The sequence below is a fragment of the Lycorma delicatula genome, chromosome 1 (genome assembly GCF_047948215.1).
Source record: "Lycorma delicatula isolate Av1 chromosome 1, ASM4794821v1, whole genome shotgun sequence".
Lineage (NCBI taxonomy): Eukaryota > Metazoa > Arthropoda > Insecta > Hemiptera > Fulgoridae > Lycorma > Lycorma delicatula.
The window spans coordinates 385,039,254-385,067,153 of NC_134455.1; the positions used below are offsets into that span (position 1 = coordinate 385,039,254).

At 32.6% G+C, this 27,900-nt stretch overlaps 1 protein-coding gene across 1 annotated transcript in view; it reads right to left on the reverse strand.

The window, feature by feature from the left end:
• Positions 1-27,900, reverse strand: part of LOC142317980 (uncharacterized) — a 621,817-nt gene that overhangs the window by 503,982 nt on the left and 89,935 nt on the right. The window contains exon 3 of the mRNA XM_075354514.1: positions 19,322-19,594. Within this exon, the coding sequence (XP_075210629.1) occupies positions 19,322-19,594 (273 nt within the window). The remainder of the gene's footprint in view (positions 1-19,321; positions 19,595-27,900) is intronic.

The following is a 27,900-nucleotide window of genomic DNA, read 5'->3' on the forward strand; positions in this document are numbered from 1 at the left end:
GTCGATCCACAAAAAAATAGCAATTTTAATCGTACTAACAATTTTATGGATTCCGGGAAAAATGAGAAGTAAAGTAGTTTCGTGATATTTCTATTTACTGAGCCTAAATATATAGTTGCAAATCGGCATATCATACCCGTTGAAATGCGATAAATTTTTGATTTTAAAAAATGAGGTTTTTCAACTTTATTCTTTGTTCAAGGATTGACTGTATAAGAAGCATTATTACTCTAAGAGAAATAAACTGTAATTAATGTTTCATAATTAACGACTTAGATAATATAGATCTGTTACAGTCATAAGAAAGTGCTATGCGGATAATGTAAAACAACATATTTAAGTACCCAGACAATGCATTACTTATGACAATCCCTAGGAGAAATATAATTGAAAAAAAAATGAGTTAGATATTAATAACGTTATTCAAATTAAGAAAGGTGAAATTTTTAAATCTAATCTTAGAAACAGCGCTAGAAGTGGTTCTTGGTAGGGTTGGGGCAGGCTAATTTATAATGGGGTTGTTATTATTATGCATGGGTTACAGTATAAAAACTTATTCGGTAACCAGGATGGACTTTAAAATACTTCTGTAACGCATCCACTGGGTTAAAATATGAAATTTTCTATTAACAATTACTAACATCCTGAGCCTTATAACGTTTCATGAATTACTCAATATTCTAAATATGATAGGAAGGTATGAGACTGATTTTTAATACAACAATACTTTTCCGATGTTACAGATCATACTCTATCTGAAACTGATATAAAATGTAAAAATATATATATTTTTACAAATGATATTTAAATATTTCAAGTTTAAACTTCCCAGTATTTTAAGTTAGCGTTAATAAAATTCCTTGATACTTTTACAACTTTTAAGTATTAAGTAAAAAGCTAAAACAATAGCTTATTCTATTACTCGTAAGATTATTCTATTGTATTCCTTGTGTAAAAATATATTTATTACATCTGCTACACAAACATGAATTGCATGTAATAGGAACAGATATTATTATGGCAGAACTGCGTATTTTAATATATGAAAATTTAATGTGTATAAACATAACAGTGAATATTATAACACAAAATTTACGTTATCAATGTGGTGGTCTAAATAAATAATTCAAACCCATAAAACGCGTGCAGCCTCTGTAAAGTGAGTATTCTGATGAGAAGACAAGTCATGTTTTACGAGAAATTTTATGATTTTCATAACGACTACCATTACAGTGTAGCTATAGCAGTAACAGAGAAAAGGTTATTTTAACAAGCCTATAACCTTTAATAATAATAATAATAATAATAATAATAATAATAATAATAATAGTGTATAAAAATTATTGTTAAATTATCTATACATCTATCTATTTAATCCATATATAAGTATCATTAATTATTAATTAGTTTAGGTTGCATCTATAAATATTATTAGTGGTACACACTTGACGTACTTCAGGAAAAAACGTAAACGAAATTTTCCTAGATGTTTTGACTTGATAATTAGTAGTTAATAATAAAATAATATTGACTATACCAAATTTAGTCAGCTTATAAAACCACCGGGTTGGTCTGGTGGGGAACGCGTCTTCCTAAATCATCTGATTTGGAAGTCGAGAGTTCCAGCGTTTAAGTCCTAATAAAGGCAGTTACTTTTATACGGATTTTAATACTAAATCGTGTATACCGGAGTTCTTTGGTGGTTGGATTTCAATTAACCACACATCTCAGGTATGGTCGAACTGAGACTGTACAAGACTACACTTCATTTACAGTCATGCATATCATCCTCATTCATGCTCTGAAGTATTATCTGAACGGTAATTCCTGGAGACTAAACAATAAAAACAAATTAGCTTATAAAGTTGAAGTAAAAAAAATTACGCGTACGAGGGTTAAGGCAGTCGATTCACACGCATCTGCGTATAATTTATTATACGGTGACTAATATGAATAATGATTATTATTTTGAATATAGATACGGCCGCGATGTGAATCGGCACTGATACAAGCGACTCGCAAAAGAAACGCTGACGAAACCACTAAAACAAACACAAGTTGTTTATTCTTCCCTCTACAAGCTAAGTATAATATAAACAAGCTACAGTATAGTATAAACAACTGTTTCCTCTTAATCTGAAATAATGCTTTATTTTTCGATGAGTCAGAAGCTTAGTAAATCGCTTTATAATAATAAGATCAAAGAAATGAAGTTGCACTTATTTTTCTTCCCTTAACCAATAAGTACTTTAATAATATAGTGGTAAGTATGTTTTGATAAATTAATAAACTGGGTATAGTATCAGCAAACTAAAACTACTATATTTATTTTTGACGTGTAATAATGTTAATAAATTTGAACACAATTTAATAATATCATATTTAAAGTAAAAATAGTTATTTGTTTTTCACATTTTATTGTGAATTCTTGAAATTCTATCTTCATCTTGAAACATATCATTTCCTGAATTAAAGACCTATTGCATGAAAAATAACAGATCAAATAAATGAAAAAAAAAACGAGCAAATAGGGTGTTATCACAAAAAATTATTTTCTTTTTTACACTGAAATCAATTTGATTGTTATTAAAAGGTTTATAAGGTTCTTATTTTTTTTTTTTTTTAATTCTATCTTTAACCACTTTCCAAAAGAAGGAAGTCTAGGGGCAGTAAATCTGCAAAAATATAAACAGTAGATTTTTCTATTAGAAATTATATACCTACGGAAAAAGTCAGGGTTGATTGATGGTTCCCATTGTACATTTGAGATTGGTTATAAACTTTAATAAAGGAAAAAATAAATTTTAAATGTTACGCGACGGTCAATATTTTGACGAATTATAAAGTTTAAAAATTATAAATAACTAAATGCAAATTTATATCTTAACTGATCGAGGTATACGAAGCAAGGCACTACCTCACGACAGTAACCTAAAATATTGGTAAAAAAACAAAAAAAAAAAAAAAACTGGGTATAAGTTTTTATAATGTTTTTTTATATGATGTTTTTTTTTTTGTCTTCAGTCATTTGACTGGTTTGATGCAGCTCTCCAAGATTCCCTATCTAGTGCTAGTCATTTCATTTCAGTATACCCTCTACATCCTACATCCCCAACAATTTGTTTTACATACTCCAAACGTGGCCTACCTACACAATTTTTCCCTTCTACCTGTCCTTCCAATATTAAAGCGACTATTCCATAATGCCTTAGTATGTGGCCTAGTCTGTCTCTTCTTTTAACTATACTTCCAAATGCTTCTTTCTTCATCTATTTGCCGCAATACCTCTTCATTTGTCGCTTTATCCACCCATCTGATTTTTAACATTCTCCTATAGCACCACATTTCAAAAGCTTCTAATCTTTTCTTCTCAGATACTCCGATCGTCCAAGTTTCACTTCCATATAAAGCGACACTCCAAACATATACATTCAAAAATCTTTTCCTGACATTTAAATCAATTTTTGATGTAAACAAATTATATTTCTTACTGAAGGCTCGTTTCGCTTGTGCTATTCGGCATTTTATATCGCTCCTGCTTCGTCCATGTTTAGTAATTCTACTTCCCAAATAACAAAATTCTTCTACCTCCATAATCTTTTCTCCTCCTATTTTCACATTCAGTGGTCCATCTTTGTTATTTCTACTACATTTCATTACTTTTGTTTTGTTCTTGTTTATTTTCATGCGATAGTTCTTGCCTAGGACTTCATCTATGCCATTCATTGTTTCTTCTAAATCTTTTTTACTCTCGGCTAGAATTATTATATCATCAGCAAATCGTAGCATCTTTATCTTTTCACCTTGTACTGTTACTTCGAATCTAAATTGTGCTTTAACATCATTAACTGCTAGATCCATGTAAAGATTAAAAAGTAACGGAGATAGGGAACATCCTTGTCGACTCCCATTCTTATTACGGCTTCTTTCTTATGTTCTTCAATTGTTACTGTTGCTGTTTAGTTCCTGTACATGTTAGCAATTGTTCTTCTATCTCTGTATTTGAACCCTAATTTTTTTAAAATGCTGAAAATAATATTCCAGTCTACGTTATCAAATGCCTTTTCTAGGTCTATAAACGCCAAGTATGTTGGTTTATTTTTCTTTAATCTTCCTTCTACTATTAATCTGAGGCCTAAAATTGCTTCCCTTGTCCCTATACTTTTCCTGAAACCAAATTGGTCTCCTCCTAACACTTCTTCCATTTTTTAGAAAATTTAATTGTGATCCACTGAGTGACAATAACATTCATTGTTGGCATAATCTGAAACGAAACCGAATGTCTGTGAAAAGAAAGAGTAAGGGACGACTAAGGGTGTCTGAAAAAAAATTGTTGAACGTGTTAGGGAGTATTTCCTGCTTAGTTCGAAAAAATCTGTTAAAAAACTAGCAAATTCGATGATACCAGCGTATAAGTGTGAAATATTATAAGGAAATGCTTATATACGCGTCCACAGCTATGCTACTTTCACAGATTTTAAAGTCTAACGTCTACGCTGCGCGTATCGACATTTAAACCAAACGATACGACATGAGGGCGATGAATTTCTTGATAGTATTGTATTTTAGTGATGTCTCAACATTTCATCTTAGTGGTAAACATAACACACATAATTTCAGTTTATGTAGGTTAGAACATTTCTATGAACTCTTGCAATGCGAAAGGGACTCCCCAAATATTTTCTATTTTCTGAGTAAAATGTATTAAATATTTTCTATGTAAAACTTTCGAAAGCAAGTTAACTGGCCGTTCTTTTTATAAGAATAATAGGCGTTGCTTATTTGTATATCCTCTTTCTTCAACTACAAGATGGACCGGAAAATTTTATTTTACAACAAGGTTGCAAAATAAAATTCAGTGAGTGTGTCTCCTGATACAAGTTTTTAGAGTATTGGTTAAATGAAGTTTTCCCCAACCGATGGATTAATCGACATGGACTCAGTGACAGCATGTTTGCGGTTACAGCAGGTTTGCGGCCTCTAAGTCACCATTAGGTGACTTAGACGCACACTCAAGAATCTTTAGTGTGTTCCTCCGCTACCTACTGTTCTTCCCGATTTGAGGATCAGGATTCAAGCAACTGTCGTTTTCATTACTCCGGATATGTTGGTTAGAGTATGGAACGAAATATATTATCGGTTACATGTTTGCTAGCAATTCAGATTGAACACTTGCTGGAATATACAAGAGTTTCGCATTAATTTTATTTGTATACATTATTGAAAATGAACGGGTATGAAATCGCTTTAATAGCCGATAATATTTTTTTTTATACACTCTCTATAATGATGGATAAAATCATTCACCTACTATTTAAACATATTTGGAATTTTTTCAAAAATCAGTTTTTTCCGAGATACTTCCTAAATCATTTTGACTTTTTTTTCTCACACTAGAAAAATACACACAGTAATAAAATAATCTAATTAAAAATAACAAATAAAGTAATAAAATAATCTAATTAAAATTGTTTCATTCATTATCTTCCCCTGCAGCAGTTAAATATTTGTAAACATTTATTCAAATTTTTTTATGAAATATAATTTTTTCTGTTTTATAGTCTGTTTTCCGTTAATGCTTAAAAACATATCTCAAAGCAGATTCTGGCATAAATACAAAAAGCGCACACTTTTTCAGAGTATTCATCAAAACAACCACCTCTACGTACAACTAGTAGAATGTAGTGGTGGTTTCTTTGATTTCATTAATCTCGTAAATAGAAATGAAACATGATTATATTCTTAAAAAATAAGTAATTATCATTAACTGAAAATGTAAGCATATTTTTATAAAAAATAACGAGATACATATTTGAATACATTCAACATATACATATACAAGTGAGATCTTGTGAAACAGACAAAGAATTTGTTTGTAAATAATTAAAAATGTGTGAGAAAGAGGTATAAACTGAACTTTTTTTCTGTAAATAAAGAGTGACTAAATGTTCTAATTGAAAATTTATAAATAACTCATTACGTTTTATGTACTCGTAGTAATATATTTATTTGTTCTATTAATTAATTACGCTATTCCTTCAAGGGAGAAATAATTTACAAGAAATAATAATATGTAATCTTAAGATGTATCTTTTTTGTCTTTTATAAAAATAAAGAAAAAAACAGAATTATCTAGAAACAATTTTGCTGCAGATAGAATGGAATTTTTCTGAACAGAGGATGAAATTGAATACTTCGACCGATAATAAATTTGAAAATTATTTTAAACTTCAGTGATTTTCTTATTTACTTCAATTTAAAATTATTTTTATTACTAAAATATTACTCAAAAACATCCTGCTAATTCGTTAAATATATAAACATTTCTAAAAATTAAAAAAACTATCTCCTTTCTTCCCCGGATCAAAAGAAGAACAAAGAATAACTGATCACAATTAATTTCAGTTATTTACGGCAAATGTTAAGTGTTATAATGAAAGTTTTCTACAAGTGAAGTGTTACGGAATTTTTAGATAGGTCAGTAGAATCTTATAATTCTATTATATATTAAATATTTAAGAAGCAATAAGAAAATTTTATTGGAGTACATCTTGAGTAAAAATTTTCTTCAACAAATGATCGTGTAGGAAAATTTACAAAGGTAGAGAGGAAGAGGAAGAAGAGGAATCGATCGGTGTGGTTACAGATTTCTTCCCTTGGGAAAAGTAGAATGTGCAGAGAAATGATGGAGCTTACACAATTCAAAGAAAAATTGAAGCCATTAAGATTGGAAAGAATCACAAATTAAGAACCCTTTGCAATGCTAGAAAAGAAAAAAAAATTAACTTTGACTTTGATAAAAGCTCTCCCCACCTGAGTATTTTCATAAAGATTTTATTTTTTCTTAGGTACTGACCTAATTGTAGTATTGTATTATTTGTGAATTTGACGTTGTATTTCGAATTCCTTTTAAAAATAACACTGAAAATATAATTAAGTAAAATAATTATTGTTTGTTAACATCAAAAATTCCGTTCTGTCGCAATAATAATATTGCAAATAATCTTGGTTGCTTTAAAGATGTAAATTAATTTTAAATTCTCACTAATCTTATCTTGCCTTTTGTTGAAAATTTCTTAGCTTTTTAGGGTTCCATAAATGCCATTTACAAATTTTCTGCAATAAGTTTGTATCGAATTTTCTTGAATAAACTCATTGTTAAAAAACAGAAGCACTTAATTCTATACCAGAAGCACTTAATTTAGCATATTTTAGAAGTTTATATAACTTCAGAAAAATCTCAATTGCTTTTTAACTCCGTTAAAATAAACTCCGTTTTTTTAACTTTTTTAAATATTATGCGAAAATAAATTATCATTAGATACTACACGTAAAGTTAGGAGTTTGGACTGAAACTATATATCATCATTTGAAGTTTTGAGGAAGTTACATGAATGACATTAAAATGATCTTTTTTCATATAATTTGGGCAGAAAATATTTTATCATGTGCTCGTGGCGTGATAAATCTGAATGGCGAGGTGATACCACGTTTTATTGAATCACTTACTGGGTTTCATCATAGTAAATAGTGTTCCGATTTCTACATAAATTGAAATTCTAGAGTTTTATTTTTAAAAAAAAGGCAGGAACAATTTAACTACCAACTAACTCTAATGAAAATTTAATAAAATAAAATAACCTACTTAACAAGTTTTGCTGATATCGAAATTATTTTTTTTTAATACTGGGAATTATTTGATTTTTTGTGGGATTTTTTCCATCCTAATCTTCGGGTCAGATCCGCAACAAAGAAAAGCACAGGGGTTGTCTAATCAAACGGGCCTCCCCATCCACCGGCCATAATTCTAGTCCGACAGGTCAGCCAGTTGGTTAGATCTTTTCATTGCCTACCTCTAACCCCTAGGGCAGGGTACCAAGCCCGACTATGTCGTTCTAGGACCCCACCCTAGAAGCTGGAACTCGGTCTTGATGCTAATGCCTCTAGTGAGAGCACTCTGTGTAGGGGACTCACACCGGGTCTCGGTCTTTTTCGCGAACGGGTGAGGGAGTCCCACTGCCTCATCACTGCCGCCCATCCATGCAAGCACAGACGAACGGCAGCTCCGCAAGATACTGTCCCTCAACCTCTCACCGTCCCATCATCCCTTACTTTGTGCTCCAGCATCCTTGTCACAAAGTCAGTTACCGCACAAAACCTCTCTGTCACTGATAATTGTCTCTGACTGTGTCAACTGTAAGGGGCCCAGTCACCAACTCAAGCAGCGACGTTCAGTAGCCACTTCCGTCAGTCAAACAGGACGTGTTCCGGTGTATCGACCTCTCTGCTAGAAAGGCAAAAGGGGTCAGCGGTTCTCCTCCTGGCATATAAGTATACCCGTAGTGGCCTGATAAAAATTGGGTAAACCAGTAGGTAACCTCAACAAAACTGCGGTTCACCAATGACTCGACCTGCCGTATCAGTAGATGTGTCCATCGCCCCGTGGTGCAGGAACAAACAAAGACCCCATATAGTATTGGTTTTCTAGGAATTTCTCCCGCCACCACCCAATTCGTTCGCTCTAAACCATAAGACCGAACGTTTGTGCCACAACCGGCTACTGAGCCACTTATCACTTTAGCGACCAGTGTCCTAAATAGCTCCTAGAGCTTACATAACAGCGTGAGCGCACTAAGCGCAGTGCCATAAACCACCGGCTTACGTGTCCCAACCGCTCACTTGTCATACATTTACTAAAATAGGTAGGCACACCCCGTCAACTACTAAAAATTTATATGACATCCATAAATTAAAATTTACTTCGTCTAGACAGCAGTTCGCTGCCACGCTTAGATTCCTAAATGCCAGCAAGTACCTGTCCACACATTAAAGCGCTTGGAGTCTTAATTGGTATGTGGTCAACCATATATCTCAAGGTGAGCTTCACACAGCAGTGCGGTAGGAGTCTTTCCCTTAAGTAAACTACTAATGTCGGTTGCACATAGCAACAGCATCAAGGAACTCCCACACGGTCCGACAATGCGGCTCTTGCCACATTGACTTGCGGCGTGACAGACCAATTTTCCCCTTGACCTCTAAGTTTCAGAGTGGCCCGGTCCCTGGTCCACCCCAGAGTAGGTCAGTCAAACGTCAGGTGTTCATTTGACTGGACCTCCCCGCAGACACACAGCTCATCAGCTGCCAGCCGGAACCGAATTAGAAATTGGTTAAAAATAACACGGTTGGTTTGCACCTGGGCACCCGTTGCCCTTAAAAACAAACTCGAGGCAATCCATCCCTGCAGATGCTGTATACACTTGCACAGGGCAGGGATCTTGCCTTAGTCGTGGTATCCCATTCCAGTTGTCATGTTCCATCGTGAGGCTCTGCAGGCGGTAGATGGGCAACTGGTCAAAATTTAGATCCGATGCATTGTGATCACCGTTCCGTTCCGTTCCGGTAATGGCCCGGCCCGAAACCGCATCCCAAGTACATCAGCCTCCCGGTATCTTCGCAATCTCCACATGGCTGCCCCAACTTTCACCTTGAAATCGATTAAGAGAGCCATTCCCAATACAGTGTTAGCCTCATAGGAGGTTGTTTTAAAAACACCAGTGCATACAACTAAGGCCTAGCGCTGTGCACTCCTTACATTTTGAATATGAGTCCATATAGTAGTACAGAATTAGTTACATGGCCGTACAATTTCCTTTTGGATGACCGGTAGCCGGTCACGTAGCCTAGGAAAGTACTCAGTGCCTGCACCATCACCCCTGCACGATCAGATGTCTCTCCCACGTGTACGAAAAACGTACGTCGTCGGTCCAGCTAAACCCCCAAATACTTCACCGAATAAGGCTCCGCCAACCGTGATCTGAATCGGAGAAGAGGACGCCTGCCAGCCAGACAGATGAATGATGTCTTCTCAGGAGACAAGGTTAGCCTCCTATCCATCAACCAGTGCTGCACTAGGTTGATAGCTTCATTGGCCGCTCTCCATACGTCATCTACAGCCCTCTTCCACACTACCAATGCCAGTTCGTCAGCAAAGGCCACCGGTTCAACACCTCTAGGATACCTCAACCGCAGCACCTCATCAAACACCAGGTTCGATAACGTCGGACTAAGTACTAACCCCTGAAGTACTCCACACTTGACTGGAAAAGAAAGCTATAAGTCTGTTGAATTGTGAAGCAGACTTCTTTCTACTAAGTACTTTGTACCAGTTGCTGTACACCGCCGTCCACCTGCTTGTCCCATAGGGCCTCGAACACGCCCCCCAGCTGTCCCGACTGTAGGTTTGTGCTGCTCTACCTTGATCCCAGGCACCAGTCGACTAAATAAATATAAAACTAGCCTTCCAACAAATCGACCAATCCTGTCAGGTAGTAGAAATACAGGTGCGAGAGACACCTCCACAATATCATTTAATGCTCCCAAGATTTTATTCAGGGCCACAGTCTCTCCGGCTCCAGAATAGTAGTATATAGTGAAACATTTTTTCGTCGTCCTGGCCTCATTTCGTCTCAAAATTTGGGAACTATCTTTTATAATATCTCTTGCTGCAACTTGCAACCTGAGAGCACGTTCATGACCCTCTCCAGGCTTTGTTTTAGAGATATCAACAAATCCACATGTATCCACCACAACCAACAAAAGTCACAATGACTTTTCCGTAACACGATCTACCAGCGTCATTATACTGGCTGGCCAGTTCACACCCATGTAATCAAGCAACTTCTCGTCCGTGTGTGATCTCGACAGGATGTCGTTCAGATTATGGCCCTTCGGGGGGGTTTGAATCGCAGCGACTGACACAGATGAAGAAGCTCCACAGTCGCTTCCCAGCGACTCTTGCAGCAATCCAGACCAGCCAATCATGTTCAGTGCCCTCACTAATTGCACCATCGTCTCCAAGTCCTCTTTAATCTCACTTTTCGTATTCGGAGTTACCTGCACTAAGCCGTGCAGTACCCCGAGTCCAGAAAACAGTTCTTGAAGAGCCTTCATGATTTCAGAGCCCGTCAACACAGGACATTTCTTTTCACTTGGTAACATATGGCTCCCGTAATGGATCCCAGCTGATGAATCATCCTTGACTCCACGATCGGCGCATCAGAACCTTCTCTAACAGCACGTTGCCTCCTCTTGTGGCCCACCAGTGGCGGAGACCGCGACCTGTACACTCTAACCAGAAGAGTCATTTATCTCTCTTTCTACAATGACTATACCCCTTCGGATGCTCTGCAGAGTATCCCTAGAGACCTTCCTGACTGTCTCCTCCGCCTGAACTGATCACGAAGGGCACGGGAGATATCCTGTGATTCATTTGAACGGGACATAATGAAAAGTGTTGTAACTTAAATTAATGAATTAAATAACTGTTTATTTTATCAGTCACTATTTCAATGTAAAAACCGGTCAAAATTCGACCTAGAGAGTATACTACAACGAAGTTAAATAATTTCTTGAACAAATGCAACACTTGTTGTCGCCATTAAACAAATCCTAGCAACCGTGGGTTGAAAGTAAAAATTATAATTTAAACTCGCAAATAATGGAGAAAGGCAACAAAACCGTTTAATAACTACGAAAATAACTCAACAAAACAAAATAAAAGTCAGTACAAGTAATTAAAGTGATACAAACAAAACGAAATCAAAGATATAAAGCAGCATAACAAACATAAAAATTAACTAAAAACACAACGAAAAAATAATTAAATAACGGAAATAACTTAAACGAACTAAAACAATCGAACGCGAACATGAAAACGAACTGAAATACGAAGAAAACAAAAGAATTAGTATTAAATGGGAAAAACATGTCTAACCGCTTGACTTGACTTAACCTTTTGTGGGATGTTAGGGGGTCAAGAAGTAAACGTATCCTTTTGCAGAGGTAGGTGTTTTATATTATTCAGTAATCTTGTTATACCGGAATCTCTGTGACACTTTGACAGGTAAAAGTTTTCTAAAGGTTACTGACGATAATGGATATTTCTGCTGCAGTGAACATAAAGTATTTATTACACATAATATTAAAAGAAAAAAAGTCTATTTAAAAAATATAAAATTAAATTTTAATATAACTGATAGAAAATTTTAATTTATTTTAATATCTATTAACTAATCCATAAAAACTTTTTTCACCCTCCTTCATGATGAACATGTCCAAACACGTAAAAGTGTTTGGACATGTATAACATATAATAATTAAATTGTTTAGTCAAAAATTAGTTATTATTACGAATTATAAGATATATGGATATAAACAAAAACTATGTCAAAATGTTCATAAAAATTACTTAAAATTTTTAGTACAGAAAAATATGTTCGAGGCTTCGTTTAATATTTATCAAAATTAATTAAACATTATTTTAATTTTCGAAAATACTTCAAATATATTAATTTTCAAATTCTTCCCAAGGTAAAAAAATTATAAACTTAAAGTATACATGTTTGAATCTAATTTCAAAAACAGCAAAACGGGAATAGTTTATATCAAGCTATATCTATGCTAATGTAACACTTGTAAAGCCGGCAGAATCTTACTGTCATATGATAAGAATGAAGTCATCGAGACGATCCTGTTGTCTGCGGATTTAATTGATTTAGGAATTCTAAATCGGATAGATGGCTCGTTCATTTCTGAAGGAAACTAAATTTTTGTTCCGCTGTATGTTTAAACTGATTCACAGAAAATGATTGATAATTATTTCCATTAACAATTTAAGTAAAGTTTTTCCTGATATCCCGAATAACTCTAGTCGTATTATATGGACTTTCACTGCCTGGATAAGATCTTCAGCATTTGTTTGGATAAAATTATTAGTTTCGTACTGCATTTTGTTGAGAGAAGATTATTCTCTATCACCATTTATGGTTTTAGGTCTGAATCCGCTATATTTATACTCAAGGTGACGTCTGTGGAACCAGTACATATAACCATATTTTGTGTAATGTAGTGGAGGGGATGTCTGAAAACTGATTTGCGAAAGTTTTTCTGTATGTTGGACGAAGTGCCTATAGAATAGACTTAATCTTGCATTTTTTCATAGCTTCCGGAACCGCCGTTAGATATTGTTTCATAGGATGAGATAAAATGACAATTTTGTAGCGTGTGAATAGTCATAACCAATATAACTAAGGGACATTTTTTATCCCACCCTTTCTAAGATATAACCTGTGCTTGAATTTGACAAAGAGAAATAGACCGTATTTAAGGGGGGAGTCTACCCAAAAAAAGGTTTTTCTTTAGAACTCTGAGGAGGTTTATACTTGGTCACTTTACTTAGCTTACAGTGAAGAGAACGTTTCTTAATTTTTAGATAATTACATTCACTACAAACCCTAAAATAGATTTTGGGGTGAAAAACAATTCCCAACAAGAATAAATGTATCTCATTTGTTAGTAAAGATAAAAACATCGAAAGATCACCAAAATAAAAAGAAAATAAGTGTCTACTGACTTGTGTATACACAAAAAAATACATCTAACAGAATTTTTGTTACAATATTTTTAAGTTTTTAAACAAAAAATCGTCACCATTTTAATTTCAACCTCCTCTCATAATTGTATATTCAAGAGGATTATCACATGCATACCCCTGCATTTACACAAATATTTTCTGTGCAAAATAAAAAAAAAATCATGCAGTTATCACAATTACGACTAAAGTTGTAATTGATTTTTTCGTGTTAATGATGTACAATAAATCTAAAATTACGATATTAAAAACACTTTACACTACTGATGAAAATTTAATATTGCAAATAATTAATTAATGTATACGTAAATTTTAATAAACTCAAATTCGAATAAAAAATTTAATAATATTCTCTCTGGTTCATTACCTTTTCTTCAGTATACAAAAGTGCAGGAAAACTTAAATTATTATAAACTTAAAACTTAAAAATTTAAATTATAAATAAACTGATAAAAATTTATTTCTATTGTCTAAGGAAAACCTCGATAAAAATGTTAAAAATAGTTGAAGAAATACAAAATGCAATCTTTTCTGACTCCCGTAATCGTCATTAAAGTAAAATAATAAACACTAACTATATAATTAGGAAAATTAATTTAAGTCACATTTAGCACAATATTAAAATTGTAAAAAGAAAACCATGACATTAATTTCTTTATGTTTCAGGAATTCTTCATACCCTAACTGGTAGAATAAATCGCAGAAAAATTATTATACAGGAAAGAAAGCAGTTGATTTAACAATTTTAATTTCATTTGATGGAGTATTATGAAGAATGTGATAAAGAGTGTTCAATTACGAAAAGTTGTTTTCTTTAAATATTGAAAATTTCAATGAATTATATTTATAGAGATTTAGTATTCAGAAAAATGTAAAAAATCAGGTGAAAATGGATTAGTTCACTAATGGTACAAGGAACTTCTCCGCGGTGAGTTCTACCGCGTAAGCGGGAATTGATCAAATTTCTTTAACATGGCCATATCGGCTACAACTCACGGACTCAACGCCCCTAACTTTTAAGTTTTAAGTTTAAGTTTTATTAGACACTGTGGTCTTTACAGCTCTTTCAGCTAGGTGGAGTAAGCTAGAAAGAAGACATCCCCAATATTAATTTAACCGGTTCTAATCCTAGCCGTAATATGTAAAAAGAGATTTCTTTGGTAATACCTCCATATCTTAACTAGAATTCTATACAGAAGAATTGAGAGGAGAGTGGAAGAACTGTAAGGAGAAGACCAATTTGATTTCAGGAAAAGTATAGGGACAAGGGAAGCAATTTTAGGCCTCAGATTAATAGTAGAAGGAAGATTAAAGAAAAAAAACCGACATACTTGGTGTTTATAGACCTAGAAAAGGCATTCGATAACGTAGACTGGAATAAAATGTTCAGCATTTTAAAAAAATTAGGGTTCAAATACAGAGATAGAAGAACAATTGCTAACATGTAAAGGAACCAAACAGCAACAGTAATAATTGAAGAACATAAGAAAGAAGCCGTAATAAGAAAGGGATTCCGACAAGGATGTTCCCAATTCCGTTACTTTTTAATCTTTACATGGACTAGCAGTTAATGATGTTAAAGAACAATTTAGACTCGGAGTAACAGTACAAGGTGAAAAGATAAAGATGCTACGATTTGCTGATGATATAGTAATTCTAGCCGAGAGTAAAAAGGATTTAGAAGAAACAATGAACGGCATAGATGAAGTCCTACGCAAGAACTATCGAATGAAAATAAACAAGAACAAAACAAAAATAACGAAATGTAGTAGAAATAACAAAGATGGACCACTGAATGTGAAAATAGGAGGAGAAAAGATTATGGAGGTAGAAGAATTTTGTTATTTGGGAATTAGAATTACTTAAATTGGACGAAGCAGGAGCGATATAAAATGCCGAATAGCACAAGTTAAACGAGCCTTCGTAAGAAATATAATTTGTTTACATCAAAAATTAATTTAAATGTCAGGATAAGATTTTTAAAAGTGTATGTTTGGAGTGTCGCTTTATATGGAAGTGAAACTTGGACAATCGGAGTTTCTGAGAAGGAAAGATTAGAAGCTTTTGAAGTGTGGTGCTATAGGAGAATGTTAAAAATCAGATGGGTGGATAAAATGACAAATGTAGAGGTATTGCGGCAAATAGATGAAGAAAGAAGCATTTGGAAGAATATAGTTAAAAGAAGAGACAGACTTATAGGCCACATACTAAGGCATCCTGGAATAGTCGCTTTAATATTGGAAGGACAGGTAGAAGGAAAAAAATGTGTAGGCAGGCCACGTTTGGAATATGTAAAACAAATTGTTAGGGATGTAGGATGTAGAGGGTATACTGAAATGAAACGACTAGCACTAGATAGGGAATCTTGGAGAGCTGCATCAAACCAGTCAAATGACTGAAGAAAAAAAAGAAAAAACCTCCATGTGGTCTGCTAGTAAAATATATTTAAAAATTTACGACGTTCTGTCAATTAAAATCAGATAAAAGGACTGTACGCGTATTCAATTTTGTAATTATATATTATTTGAATTATCCATTGCAAACGAAAAGAAAAGTCATTTATTGTCAACCCTCAAAATTCATTATAAAAAAATACATGTCTGTCTGTATTTTGACCAAGAGTAATTTCTTGCAGTAATTCTGATAGAAAATCCTGTTTAAAAACTGTAACAAATAATTCAGTCACCTGATTTGTTTGACATAATTTAAGTACCTAATTTCATTCCGGAATATTTATTGTAATGATAAATGCTTCACATAGTCTAAGCTTTTCCCTTAATTAATCTTTTGTTAATAAAAAACCCCAGCTTATAAGACTGGTCAACATGATTCTTGTCTCGCGAGTACCAATAGGTGTTCTAAATGCAGTTTTTTTTCCTGTTTTCAAATATTTGTTCGACATTTTTCCATTACCCACAGTTTTTTTGTTATTTCTATAACTTAAATATTTTTTAAATTATTTTTTTATAAATATTTAAAAATTTTTTTCGCCCATTTGTTCAAGTGAATCCTCCTACAGCATTGTAAATATAATGGAACCAAATGAGCTAAGTCAAAGGGTAGCGTTGCTACTGTTGTGCACGTTAACATGTGTTCAAACGTGAGCAGATTCAGTCATGTACAAACCTGATCAAGAGTAGCACACATTCATCAGAACGATGCCAGTTGTGAGATAGTAGTGAACCAGTAAATACGTCATTGTGAGTGCTTTGTGTGTCGGAATTGTGTATATATTTCCGACTTTATTTCTTTTAATTTATTGTTAGTTACAAAATGCCTAGAGTTTGTTTAAATCATACTAACAATCTTTGCTGTGTATGTAGTGAAGTGACGCTCAAATCCCAAAGGCGAAACCTTACTCCGTTAGTAAAAAAACGTTATGAACTGTATTTTGCGTGTAAAATTGTGGAATAAACAAGAGCCTGGGCCTCACAAATATGTTATTTATCGTATGCTAGGCTTCTCACTGCTTGGAAAAGTGCAATACACCACATCCCATTTTCTATCCCTATCGTTTGGAGGGAACCCAAAGATCACTCTTCTGACTGTTATTTCTGCTAAATAAACATTAGAGGGAATACGTCAAAATCAAAACATGCAGTGGTGTATCCTAACTTGCAATCTGCAATGAGACCAGTTCCACACTGCGAAGAATTGCTCATACCAAATCCTCCAGAACATGTGACGTTAGATGAAGAAATCTCAGAGTCTGATGGAAATAAGGAAGAAAAAGAAACAGATTCTGGTGATACAACTTTTAAACAAAGCAGTTCATCTGAGCCTCATTTACTGATTCAAGAAAATCTTAAAAATCTCATACGAGATTTAAAGTTATACAAAAAACAGTCAAAATTCTGGCTTCCCGGCTAAAAGAATGGAATCTTCTTCAAAAGAATACAAAAATGTATACTTACTGTAATCGTCATTCTGAATTTAAAGACTATTTTTCTGAAGAAAATAGCTTAAGGTTATGTAATAACATTTCTTCTTTTATGGAGACACTTTGTAATAAACATAATACAACTGAATGGCTCCTGTTCATTGATTCCTCTAAAGTTAGTTTAAAAGCTGTGCTTATACATAATGTCAATAAATTTCCATCCGTACCTGTGACTCACTCTGCTAGTATGAAAAAACATATGAAAACTTGTAATCTATACTGGAAAAGCTTCAATATGCAGTCTATGAATGGAATATTTGTGGTGATTTGAAGGTAATTGCACTTATTTTTGGTCTGCAGCTTAATTAGACAAAGTATTGTTGTCTTTTGTGTGAATGGAATAGTAGGGACAGAAAAAATAATTTCATTAGAAACGAATTTCCTAAACACAAATCACTCATTCCTGAACAGAAAAATGTGAAACATGACCGATTATGTAATCCTAAAAATGGGTATCTACCTCCGTTTCATATCAAAGTAGGATTAATGAAGAATTTCGTTAAGGGCATGGACAAAACTCCTTGTTTCATGCAATTAAAACAAAAGTTTCCTAAAATTAATGATGCAGAAATTAAAGAAGGAATATTTGTGAGTCCACAAATACGATCACTAATGCATGATGTGTAGGTTAAGGAACTATTAAATCCTCAGCAGAAAGCAAAAATGTTACTCAAAGTTTTTTGGTAAATCAAAAGGTGGAACTTTCCCATGATACTGTCAACAATTTTATAACAACTTATAAAAATGTGGGTTGTAATATGTCCTTAAAAGTACACTTGCTGCACTACTTTCTAAATTTCTTCCCGGAAAATCTTGGCGCAGTGAGCAATGAACACGGGGAACACTTTCATTAGAAAATTTCAGCTATGGAAAAGAGGTATCAAGGCAAATGGAATCGTACTATGGTGGTCGATTATTTTTGGACCATCAAGGGTCCACAGCTAAATGTTTAGCTCCACACGCTAAATATAGCAGAAAATTCTCTTTTCTTACGTTCTACGTAATTCAAATGTTTGAATATTGTGTAGTTAAGAATACAGAAAGTACTAAAATTTTTGAAATTATAAATAGTTTTTTCCCGCAAATCATGCGTCATGGGGAAAAACTGATGTCATATTTGAATTTAAGAGAAAAATTACTATCAGAATAGCGTACTTTTCTTGTCTTGTCTTGTCTTCCTCAGACAAAAAAAATAATTCTTTTTTGTTCCCCAGTGTAATCGACAGTTGATTTAACTCAATAGAAAGTTTATTATGGTTCAATTCCAAAATATTTCTCTTTAAATTAATTATCTACAACTTATTTCCTCTCTGGAAATTGTACTTAAAAAGTTAGCTTTACTGAGAGCTTCCTTGTTCGTGCACTTTCAAAGTGAGTTTTTATTAAATGCAGAAACCCGTGTACCCTCTTTTATTTTAGTTCTTATCATATTTAGTTATACATATTATGAGCGGTATAAAATCAGCACGTGAAACATATTAAAATACCCGAAAAAATTACGCAAAACACTAACAACCTGTGATGTAAAATACCATATGCAATGATAACCAAAAGTACATAAAAATACCTCAGCAGGAAATTACTGTTCACATTTGTTCACTAGAAACAAGGAACTATTGAACCGTAATGAAAATACCATAAAGTTATCACGTGTAACCTAAGCCGATTAGAAGTAACATTAAAAAAGAATAATTTATTAATAATATATTGGCATATTTTAAATATTGTAATACATTGAAATGTGTAAAATAACATTGAACTTTTGTTTAGTTTGTCGCTAGACTCATATTAAAATTAAAAAAAGACCGTACTTAATTTTAACTCTTTGTAAGTTTTAAGCTAATACTTTTCAGAGGATATATTTTTAAGCAAAGAGGTTATAAAATTTGAAGTTGAAGCTGTATGTATAAATTTTTAATTAATAAGTAATAAAGTAAACTGTCTTCACTTACCTGTGACTAGAATTTGATGATGCTACGCTAGTATTACTACGGGATCTTCGACTTTTTAAACTGTCTCCTCGATTAACAACTCCTTTACCGGTTATAGAGAAATGTCTTAATCTATAATATTCTTCTTCAACTCCAGTATTTGGCATACTAGCAACACGCGATCGCTGTTGTGGTAGGCATAGATAATTCGGACGGTGACGAGAAGCAGCAGCACCACTGACACCACGACTTGTTTTTACCGATTGTGATCTGCTATGATGTGTGGTCATATATCTGAAACATGAATAAATTATGTTTATAATTAGTTTTATATTTAGGTAGAACACCAAAATTCATAAGTACTTGGAGAACCGTATATTCGGGAAGAAGAAGTCACCACTCGATTAAAATCAAGTACAAAATGAAACCAATGACCACGTGAGTATTGTAATGTAATTATTTATGGTTTCTAACTAAGAAACCGATTCTAAATATAATTGAAGATACTCAATAAAAATTTACACAGTAAATTATAATATGTCATGAAATAAAATTTTGTGTTTTATATGGTTATTTCTAACAAACCCGTTTATGAACAAAAGTTGTTACCGTGTTATATAATGTACAGTTTGGAGATTTTACACTTTTCTCGGTATTTTTATACAGAATGTAAAAAACCCAGTAGAATTTACAAAAACTTACACGTAATCGTTTCAATAAAGATCAGGTAGTTTAGCAAGGTACTTTATTTCACGTTTAAATGAATTGACTGCATTCTTTTCCAACAGACAACTGACATGCCGTTCTTATTTTTTTTAATGAAAATTCTTTTTTACATTACAACATTTTTTCCATCTCGCCAATCATTAAAATTATGAAAGTAAATACGTCCCATAATAGTGTTGTTAAAAAAACCTCCTACCATTACTAATCTGCTTTATTGACATATTGAATGCGTTACTTAAACGAAGCTATGAAATGTGAAACTGCACTTTTGTGAAAATTGGAAAAAATATTAGGTTGTAGTAATTTGAACAGCAGCAAATTTCTTTGTAAATGAGCAAATGATTTTATGCAATGAACCTATGTTTTTGTTTCAACATTGTGTTCAAGACAAAATTATTTCGTTTAATTTGATATCAGGTAAGCCGTATGTTCAGATAAAGGCCGAGATTGGAAGCAGTAGAATGTTGGGGAATAGATTTTATTTAAAAATACGATGTTATTCCATGTCTAGTAAATAAAACGTGATGTATGTTGATTTTATAGGATTAATCTTCATACTCCAGTCTAATACGTTAAAGTGATGTTGCAAATTAAAAATAAAGATAAAAACATATCTTAAATAAACGTGTATAGCATAAGACATTTTGTTGTTTAATTCTTGATTAATTTTTTTTTTTAAATTCGGTACTAATTTAAAATAAGTAATACTTAAAGAATAAAATGCTTTCGAAATTATTTTGTTTATAATTAATTTAGAGTTGACATGAAAAGTTTAGTTTTCAATGTTAATTTATTTTTATCTTTTTATAACAAATTATCAGAAGTAACAAAAATAAAATCTAAAACAGATTTTCAAGGAATTAATATTCGAATTCAAAAGGGACTAAAAAATCCTTGTAGAGAAAGAGTATTCGTTTAATTATTTAATATATAAAATTATACTAATGTTTTATTTTATAATTTATATCTCGTAGACGCATATCGGGATCCGTTTATCTTCATAAAATATTATAAATTCGTTATTTATCTTCTGGAAGCAATTTCAGCAAAAAAATTCAGAGCATAATGATTATAGTAAAATTGAAATTTATAGTCATTTTTAGGATTCAAGGTTATAATACAAAAACATGTAACTTTATAAAAATGTGATAATTTAGTCTTTATTTAAAAATAGTTTAATAACACTAACCGAAATATTTTTAATTTTTATTGAATGGGAAGTTGATTGAAGTCGTGATTTTGATAATTTCTAGAAATTTCCAATTAATTATATATCTTTAATAAAATTTTAAGTTATTATTAAGTAATGTCAAATAAAAATTATGTTAATTGAGTTTGATTAATAATGTAAGATATTATACAATTTCAAATTAAACAATTAACAAGACCATATCAGAAACTTAATGCTCCTCCATTTTAATTACTTATTTTTGTACTTATGTGTTTATTTCTGTAGTTATCTTTACGTCTTTATTTACAAAAATAATAACTGAAAAAAACCGTAATTTAATTAAAAATTAAATTAAAACAAAAAATTAAAATCAAAAATTAACACTAAAAGAAATACTAAAAGAAAAATACTAAGTGTTAATAATTCATAATATATTTATGATTATTATTTAATTAAAAGCCGTTCTTTATTCCAGACGTTTTTTATGTAAGCGAAAAAAAATTACTTCTTTAAATATTGGAGTTCATATAAAAGTTTATCCGAGGATGGAAAAGTAACTTTACAAACAGAAACTTTGAATTTATCTTTGCTTAGTTATATTAATAATAATAATAATAAAAATAATAATAATAATGATAGAAACTTGGTTAACAGGGATTATTTTTTAAATTAATATTTGGAGTTACATAATTAAAAGCCAAAAAAAAAGAATTCAACAATTAATAATTGTTAAAGAATATTTTTTTGTACATTTTTTCTTTATATTTGTATGTATGAGTACGTGCGTGCTCGTGTGTACATATATACATGTGAGTATATACCATACATATATATATTTTGAATTAATTTAAAATAAGTTACTCATTCATTAAAATTCGAAAATTTTATAGGCTAATTTTATAAATTTTGAATGAAACTTATTTAAACAAAATAGAAACTCGAATGAAAGAGGCTATTCATAAGATGTTTACTGCAGTTTGTCTAATGAAATAAAATATGAGGTTAAACAGTTTTGTAAAAAAAGCTTATGTTATTATAGTAAATTAAATTACTCCGTTACTTTTTTTCTTTACATGGAACTAGCAGTTAATGATGTTAAAGAACAATTTAGATTCGGAGTAACAGTACAAGGTGAAAAGATAAAGATGCTACGATTTGCTGATGATATAATAATTCTAGCCGAGAGTAAAAAGGATTTAGAAGAAACAATGAACGGCATAGATGAAGTCCTACGCAAGAACTATCGAATGAAAATAAACAAGAACAAAACAAAAGTAATGAAATGTAGTAGAAATAACAAAGATGGACCACTGAATGTGAAAACAGGAGGAGAAAAGATCATGGAGGTAGAAGAATTTTGTTATTTGGGAAGTAGAATTACAAAAGGTGGACGAAGCAGGAGCGATATAAAATCCCGAATAGCACAAGCTAAACGAGCCTTCAGTAAGAAATATAATTTATTTACATCAAAAATTAATTTAAATATCAGGAAAAGATTTTTGAAAGTGTATGTTTGGAGTGTCGCTTTATATGGAAGTGAAACTTGGACGATCGGAGTATCTGAGAAGAAAAGATTAGAAGCTTTTGAAATGCGGTGCTATTAGAGAATGTTAAAAATCAGATGGGTGGATAAAGTGACAAATGTAGACGTATTGCGGCAAATAGATGAAGAAAGAAGCATTTGGAAAAATATAGTTAAAAGAAGAGACAGACTTATAGGCCACATACTAAGGCATCCTGGAATAGTCGCTTTAATATTGGAAGGACAGGTAGAAGGGAAAAATTGTATAGGCAGGCCACGTTTGGAATATGTAAAACAAATTGTTAGGGATATAGGATGTAGAGGGTATACTGAAATGAAACGACTAGCACTAGATAGGGAATCTTGGATAGCTGCATCAAACCAGTCAAATGACTGAAGACAAAAAAAAAAAAATACACAACTTTACGTATAAACTACTTACGGCAGAAATTTTTCGCGCAATGCTTCGTTTATAATCTAAACAGAATACTAACTCTTTTCTCTTTTTCTGTTTACCATCCGTAACCACCGTACTACAGAGGATGATTATGGATAATATGTATGACTACATACATATTAACTGTGTACTCTTGTTCAATGTTAGGTCGACCATTCCTGAAATGAGTGGTTAATTGAAACCGAACCGCCAAACAACTCCGGTATTCACTAGCTAGTATTAAAATCCGTATGCGAGTAACTGCCCTTGAACCTTAGAACTCTCGACTTCGAAATCAGCTGATATGTGAACATGAGTTCACCACTCGACCAACCGGATGTGTTAACCACACTACTAACTAGATATTTGGAATAAAACGTCTCTTTTACTTGAAATTCGTAAACGGATATCCATATTTATTAATTTAATTATTCATCTAGGCATATTATAATATGGATTAAAAACTGAAATAACCACTTTCTGAAGGCTAGTTTATAAAAATCATGAATAAAACCAAAAAAAAAAAAAATGATCTTTTGATTTTAACAAATTTTTATTTGTCAAAAAAATTCTAAATATTATTTTTACAGGATCATTAGTTAACTTTTTTCGAAAAAAAAACTTGCAGAACGATTTTGTATAGGATTAATACATTACAGGAAAATTTTGAGGTAACTTTAATTAATAAAACATATAAATTAAATTATTAATGTAGGCCTCAATTTTGCCCCCCCCCCACCCAGCACGTGAAGTTCTTTCTTTTTTTTTTGAGGTTGTTGGGGGCATCGACTACTTTGGTCATTAGCCCCATCGCACTTAAAAATAAAAAATAAAAAAAAGGTTGAATGATTCACATTCTTATGAATCAAAAATGTACGTTCTTCTAACTTCGAATCCAGAATATTACTTTCTAGGCTTTCCTTTCGGCCATCCTTTCTTGCGTTTCTCCATTCTTCTGACGGCCTCAACCTCTGAAGGTAGCGTATCTGAGGCCTCAGACATGGCATCGTCTTCCTCTATTTCGGATGCCAGTGACGTTCTGCGGCTGGCGTCAGTTGATGAAAGTTTCGCCGGTGCTGTTAGCATCTTTGCTAGGGAATCTAAACTAATAAGCGATGATATCTCCGCGGCGGATGAGCCGGACTCTACCTCTATTGCAGTACTGGGTCCAGCTGAAATAGATGCTCTCACCGAAGCTGATCTTTGCGCTTTTGGAGGCTCTATTGATACAGGGTTTATATTCTCTACGTCTGGTGGTTTCTCAATAATAACTTGCACCTCCATTTCCGCAGATTCAGATTTTCTTGTCACAATTTCTTTAAGCTTGTGACTAGACGACGGAGTGATCCGTTTCTCTTTGCTAGATAAGTCAAGATTTTTTATTCTTACTTCAGTTGATGGCTTAGTAATCGCAGGTTTAGCTGGTGATTTAAACTGTGCTGGTGCGTCTCTGATGTCAGCGGCGTCAGTCTGGGGATGAGCCTTCCCATCTTTAATTTGTTTTCTCTGATGAGTCGATCAATCTTTGAATCAATGATTCTTTCAATCATCGTCGCAAGACTTGGAACCATCGTGTAAAGCAACTGCTCCACGTTAATTTTAGATGTGGAAGGGGCAGCCGCTGCTTCTGCGTAAGAAGTCGATGGTGGTGGTGTACGCTGATTAACGATTTTCTTCGCTTCAGGATAACTGACCTTCTGAAGCATGTTTACTTCCTGAATCGCTGTTTCTAATTTATATGTAGGGCAGTTTCTTGAACGACAATTGTGATGCCCTTTACAGTTAACGCAGGTTGGAGGATCTTTACATGGGTCACCCTCGTGTGTTTTTTCTCCACATATTAATATTTCCTGCGCTTCACATCTAGCTGCTGTGTGTCCGAATCGTTGACACTTAAAACATTTCATCGGCTGCGGAATAAATGCTCGTACATCAAGCCGATGGATGCCAGCTCGTACCTTTTCAGGAAGATTCGGCCTATTAAATGTTAAAACATGCGAGGCCGAAGGAAAAACTTCACCATTTCATCGCATGGTTAGTCTGCGACACTGAGTCACTCCCTGACTCGACATTTCTTGTACAATTTCTTCTTCTGTACAATTAAGAAGATCGCGACAAACAACAACTCCTCTGGATGAGTTCAGTGTGCTATGCGGTTGAACAGAAACCGCAAATTCACCGATCTTCTTCAACGCCTGGACTTTCTGGCTTTGCACGTCGTTGATAGTTTCGACGTGCAATCCATTAAAAGTCTTTCGAATTTCTTTAACGGGACCACCAGCATAATTTGTAATTTCTCTTGCGATTAAGAATGGACTAACTTTTTGGAAGTTTCCATTCTCCTTTGTAATAATTAAAAATCTTGGCTTAGGTACACTATAGCCAAATAAGCTTTAACGTAAATCTTTACTGATTCTATCAGCATCTTTCTTGATTTTCTCACACTCTTTGCTCTTTTTCCTCTTCGCATGTGGCGAATCGGAGGATTGTAAACGAGGGTGTTTACGTGCACCCTCTGCCACGTTTGATTGTTCAATATTTATGAACGGTTGATCCCTTCTGTAGCAAGGCTAGCCGCCGGGGCACACTCCCACTCCAGGGCTACTAACCTTGGAGGTCCGATCCGGTACTCCGGTGGAACCGGCAGTTTCTTTCTTCTTTAAAGTTCTTTCTTCTTTAAACAATGAAAATATCATAGTTCATAAAATATTAATGCATCTAGGATTTAGTAATAAAAGTACAAGTGGTATGTAAAAGCAGTTCAGTTGATTTTTACTTTACTACGTACTTTTATTACTTTATTAAATTATTATTTCAAGTAGTACTTTGTTACTTTTATTACTTGGATTGGTTAAAAATTAGAAAGTATAAATCAAATAAATAAAAAAAAGTAGGATTTAGCTAATACTAATGGAATTATTTAAAATTTAAGATAATTACCCATCAGAAATGAAGGAAAATTGAAGCTCTAGTAAGGTGAGGAAAGTCAATTAAATTTAATTAAAAACATATCTTGTTTCTATCTTGTATCTAAACATATCTTGTATATTTATACATTTATATTTATAACATATTAATTTATAAATAAATTAAGTTTTTTTTTAAAAGAATGTTTAGTTATTCTTAAAGAATAACAATACCAAAATAACAAAACCCTTACCAAACTAGAGGACAGAACTGTTTTCGGATAATTAGATTTGGCTTACAAGAAAGAGTTTTATTATGCTATCGTTGCCGTTTTTGGTAAACTGGCGAACCATTTGAAAATTCCTCTCACCAGTTTTATAAAATATAATCAAAAGATTTCCTTTTACCAGAACAATATTATTATGTTGAATTTTGAAATAATACAAACTAAATAAAAGAACACAATTTATCTGGATACCGTTTAACGTGTACATAAATATTTGTTCAAAATTTTTTTTATATAAGGTATTTAGCATTATTTCATGTGTGTTTGGTGTGTTTGTATGTAAATATAAAATATGCACTTCAAACATTCATATATTTTAATTTATTTTTTAATTTAATTTTTTTAAATTTATAATCCGAATAAATATCTATTTATTCGTTTATTTATCGAAGATTTCAAGACCATTCTTCAAGGTTTTTTTTAAACGCATTAAATAAATTTGTAATTCATGAGTGATAATGAAATATGTACATAAATAGGTACCTATGATAGATCAGTTAGTATATATTTTTACTTAGTGATCTGAAAAATGGATGTCAGGAATGAGTAGCTGTGTTATTATACTAAAAGAAAACCAAACAAAAAAAACTACATTTTTTTTAAATTTTCTAGGAATGATCAAAAAATAATGAAACAATGTCGTAACGTAAATAATTAATTATATGATAATTTATTTAATTTTTTTTTTTTTTGTCTTCAGCATTTGACTGTTTTGATGCAGCTCTCCAAGATCTAGTGCTAGTCGTTTCATTTCAGTATACCCCCTACATCCTACATCCCTAAAAATTTATTTTACATACTCCAAACGTGGCCTGCCTACACAATTTTTTCCTTCTACCTGTCCTTCCAATATTAAAGCGACTATACCAGGATGCCTTATTACGTCGCCTATAAGTCTGTCTCTTCTTTTAACTATATTCTTCCAAATGCTTCTTTCTTCATCTATTTGCCGCAATACCTCTTCATTTGTCAGTTTATCCACCCATCTGATTTTAACATTCTCCTATAGCACCGCATTTCAAAAGCTTCTAACCTTTTCTTCTCAGATACTCCGAACGTCCAAGGTTCACTTCCATATAAAGCGACACTCCAAACATATACTTTAAAAAATTTTTTCCTGACATTTAAATTAATTTTTGATGTAAAAAAATTATATTTAAGAAGTTATTATAATATTATTGTTATTAATAAATTATTTTTCCTATTATAATTTATTTTTTTTTATAAACGATTTTTCTCATATAACACGAAAGTTATACTTCAAAAAACGAAGTTTTTGCGGCGACCTTGAAATCTATAAGAATATTAAGGCTATCTGATTCTAAGCGATCATTAAAAAGATTTTGAACGATCTCAATAAAAATATATACCGCTGAATGTGAAGAAAATCGTTTTGATATATTTCACGATAAAAGTACACCTTTCTGTTTTTCTTACACAGTTGAGTATATTGTGATAAAAAGAGAAAAATGTGTACTTGATCTCAGTGAATTGTTGCACAATGGACCGTATTTGAAAGATCATAGTATTAATATAATTAATATGGCCAAGC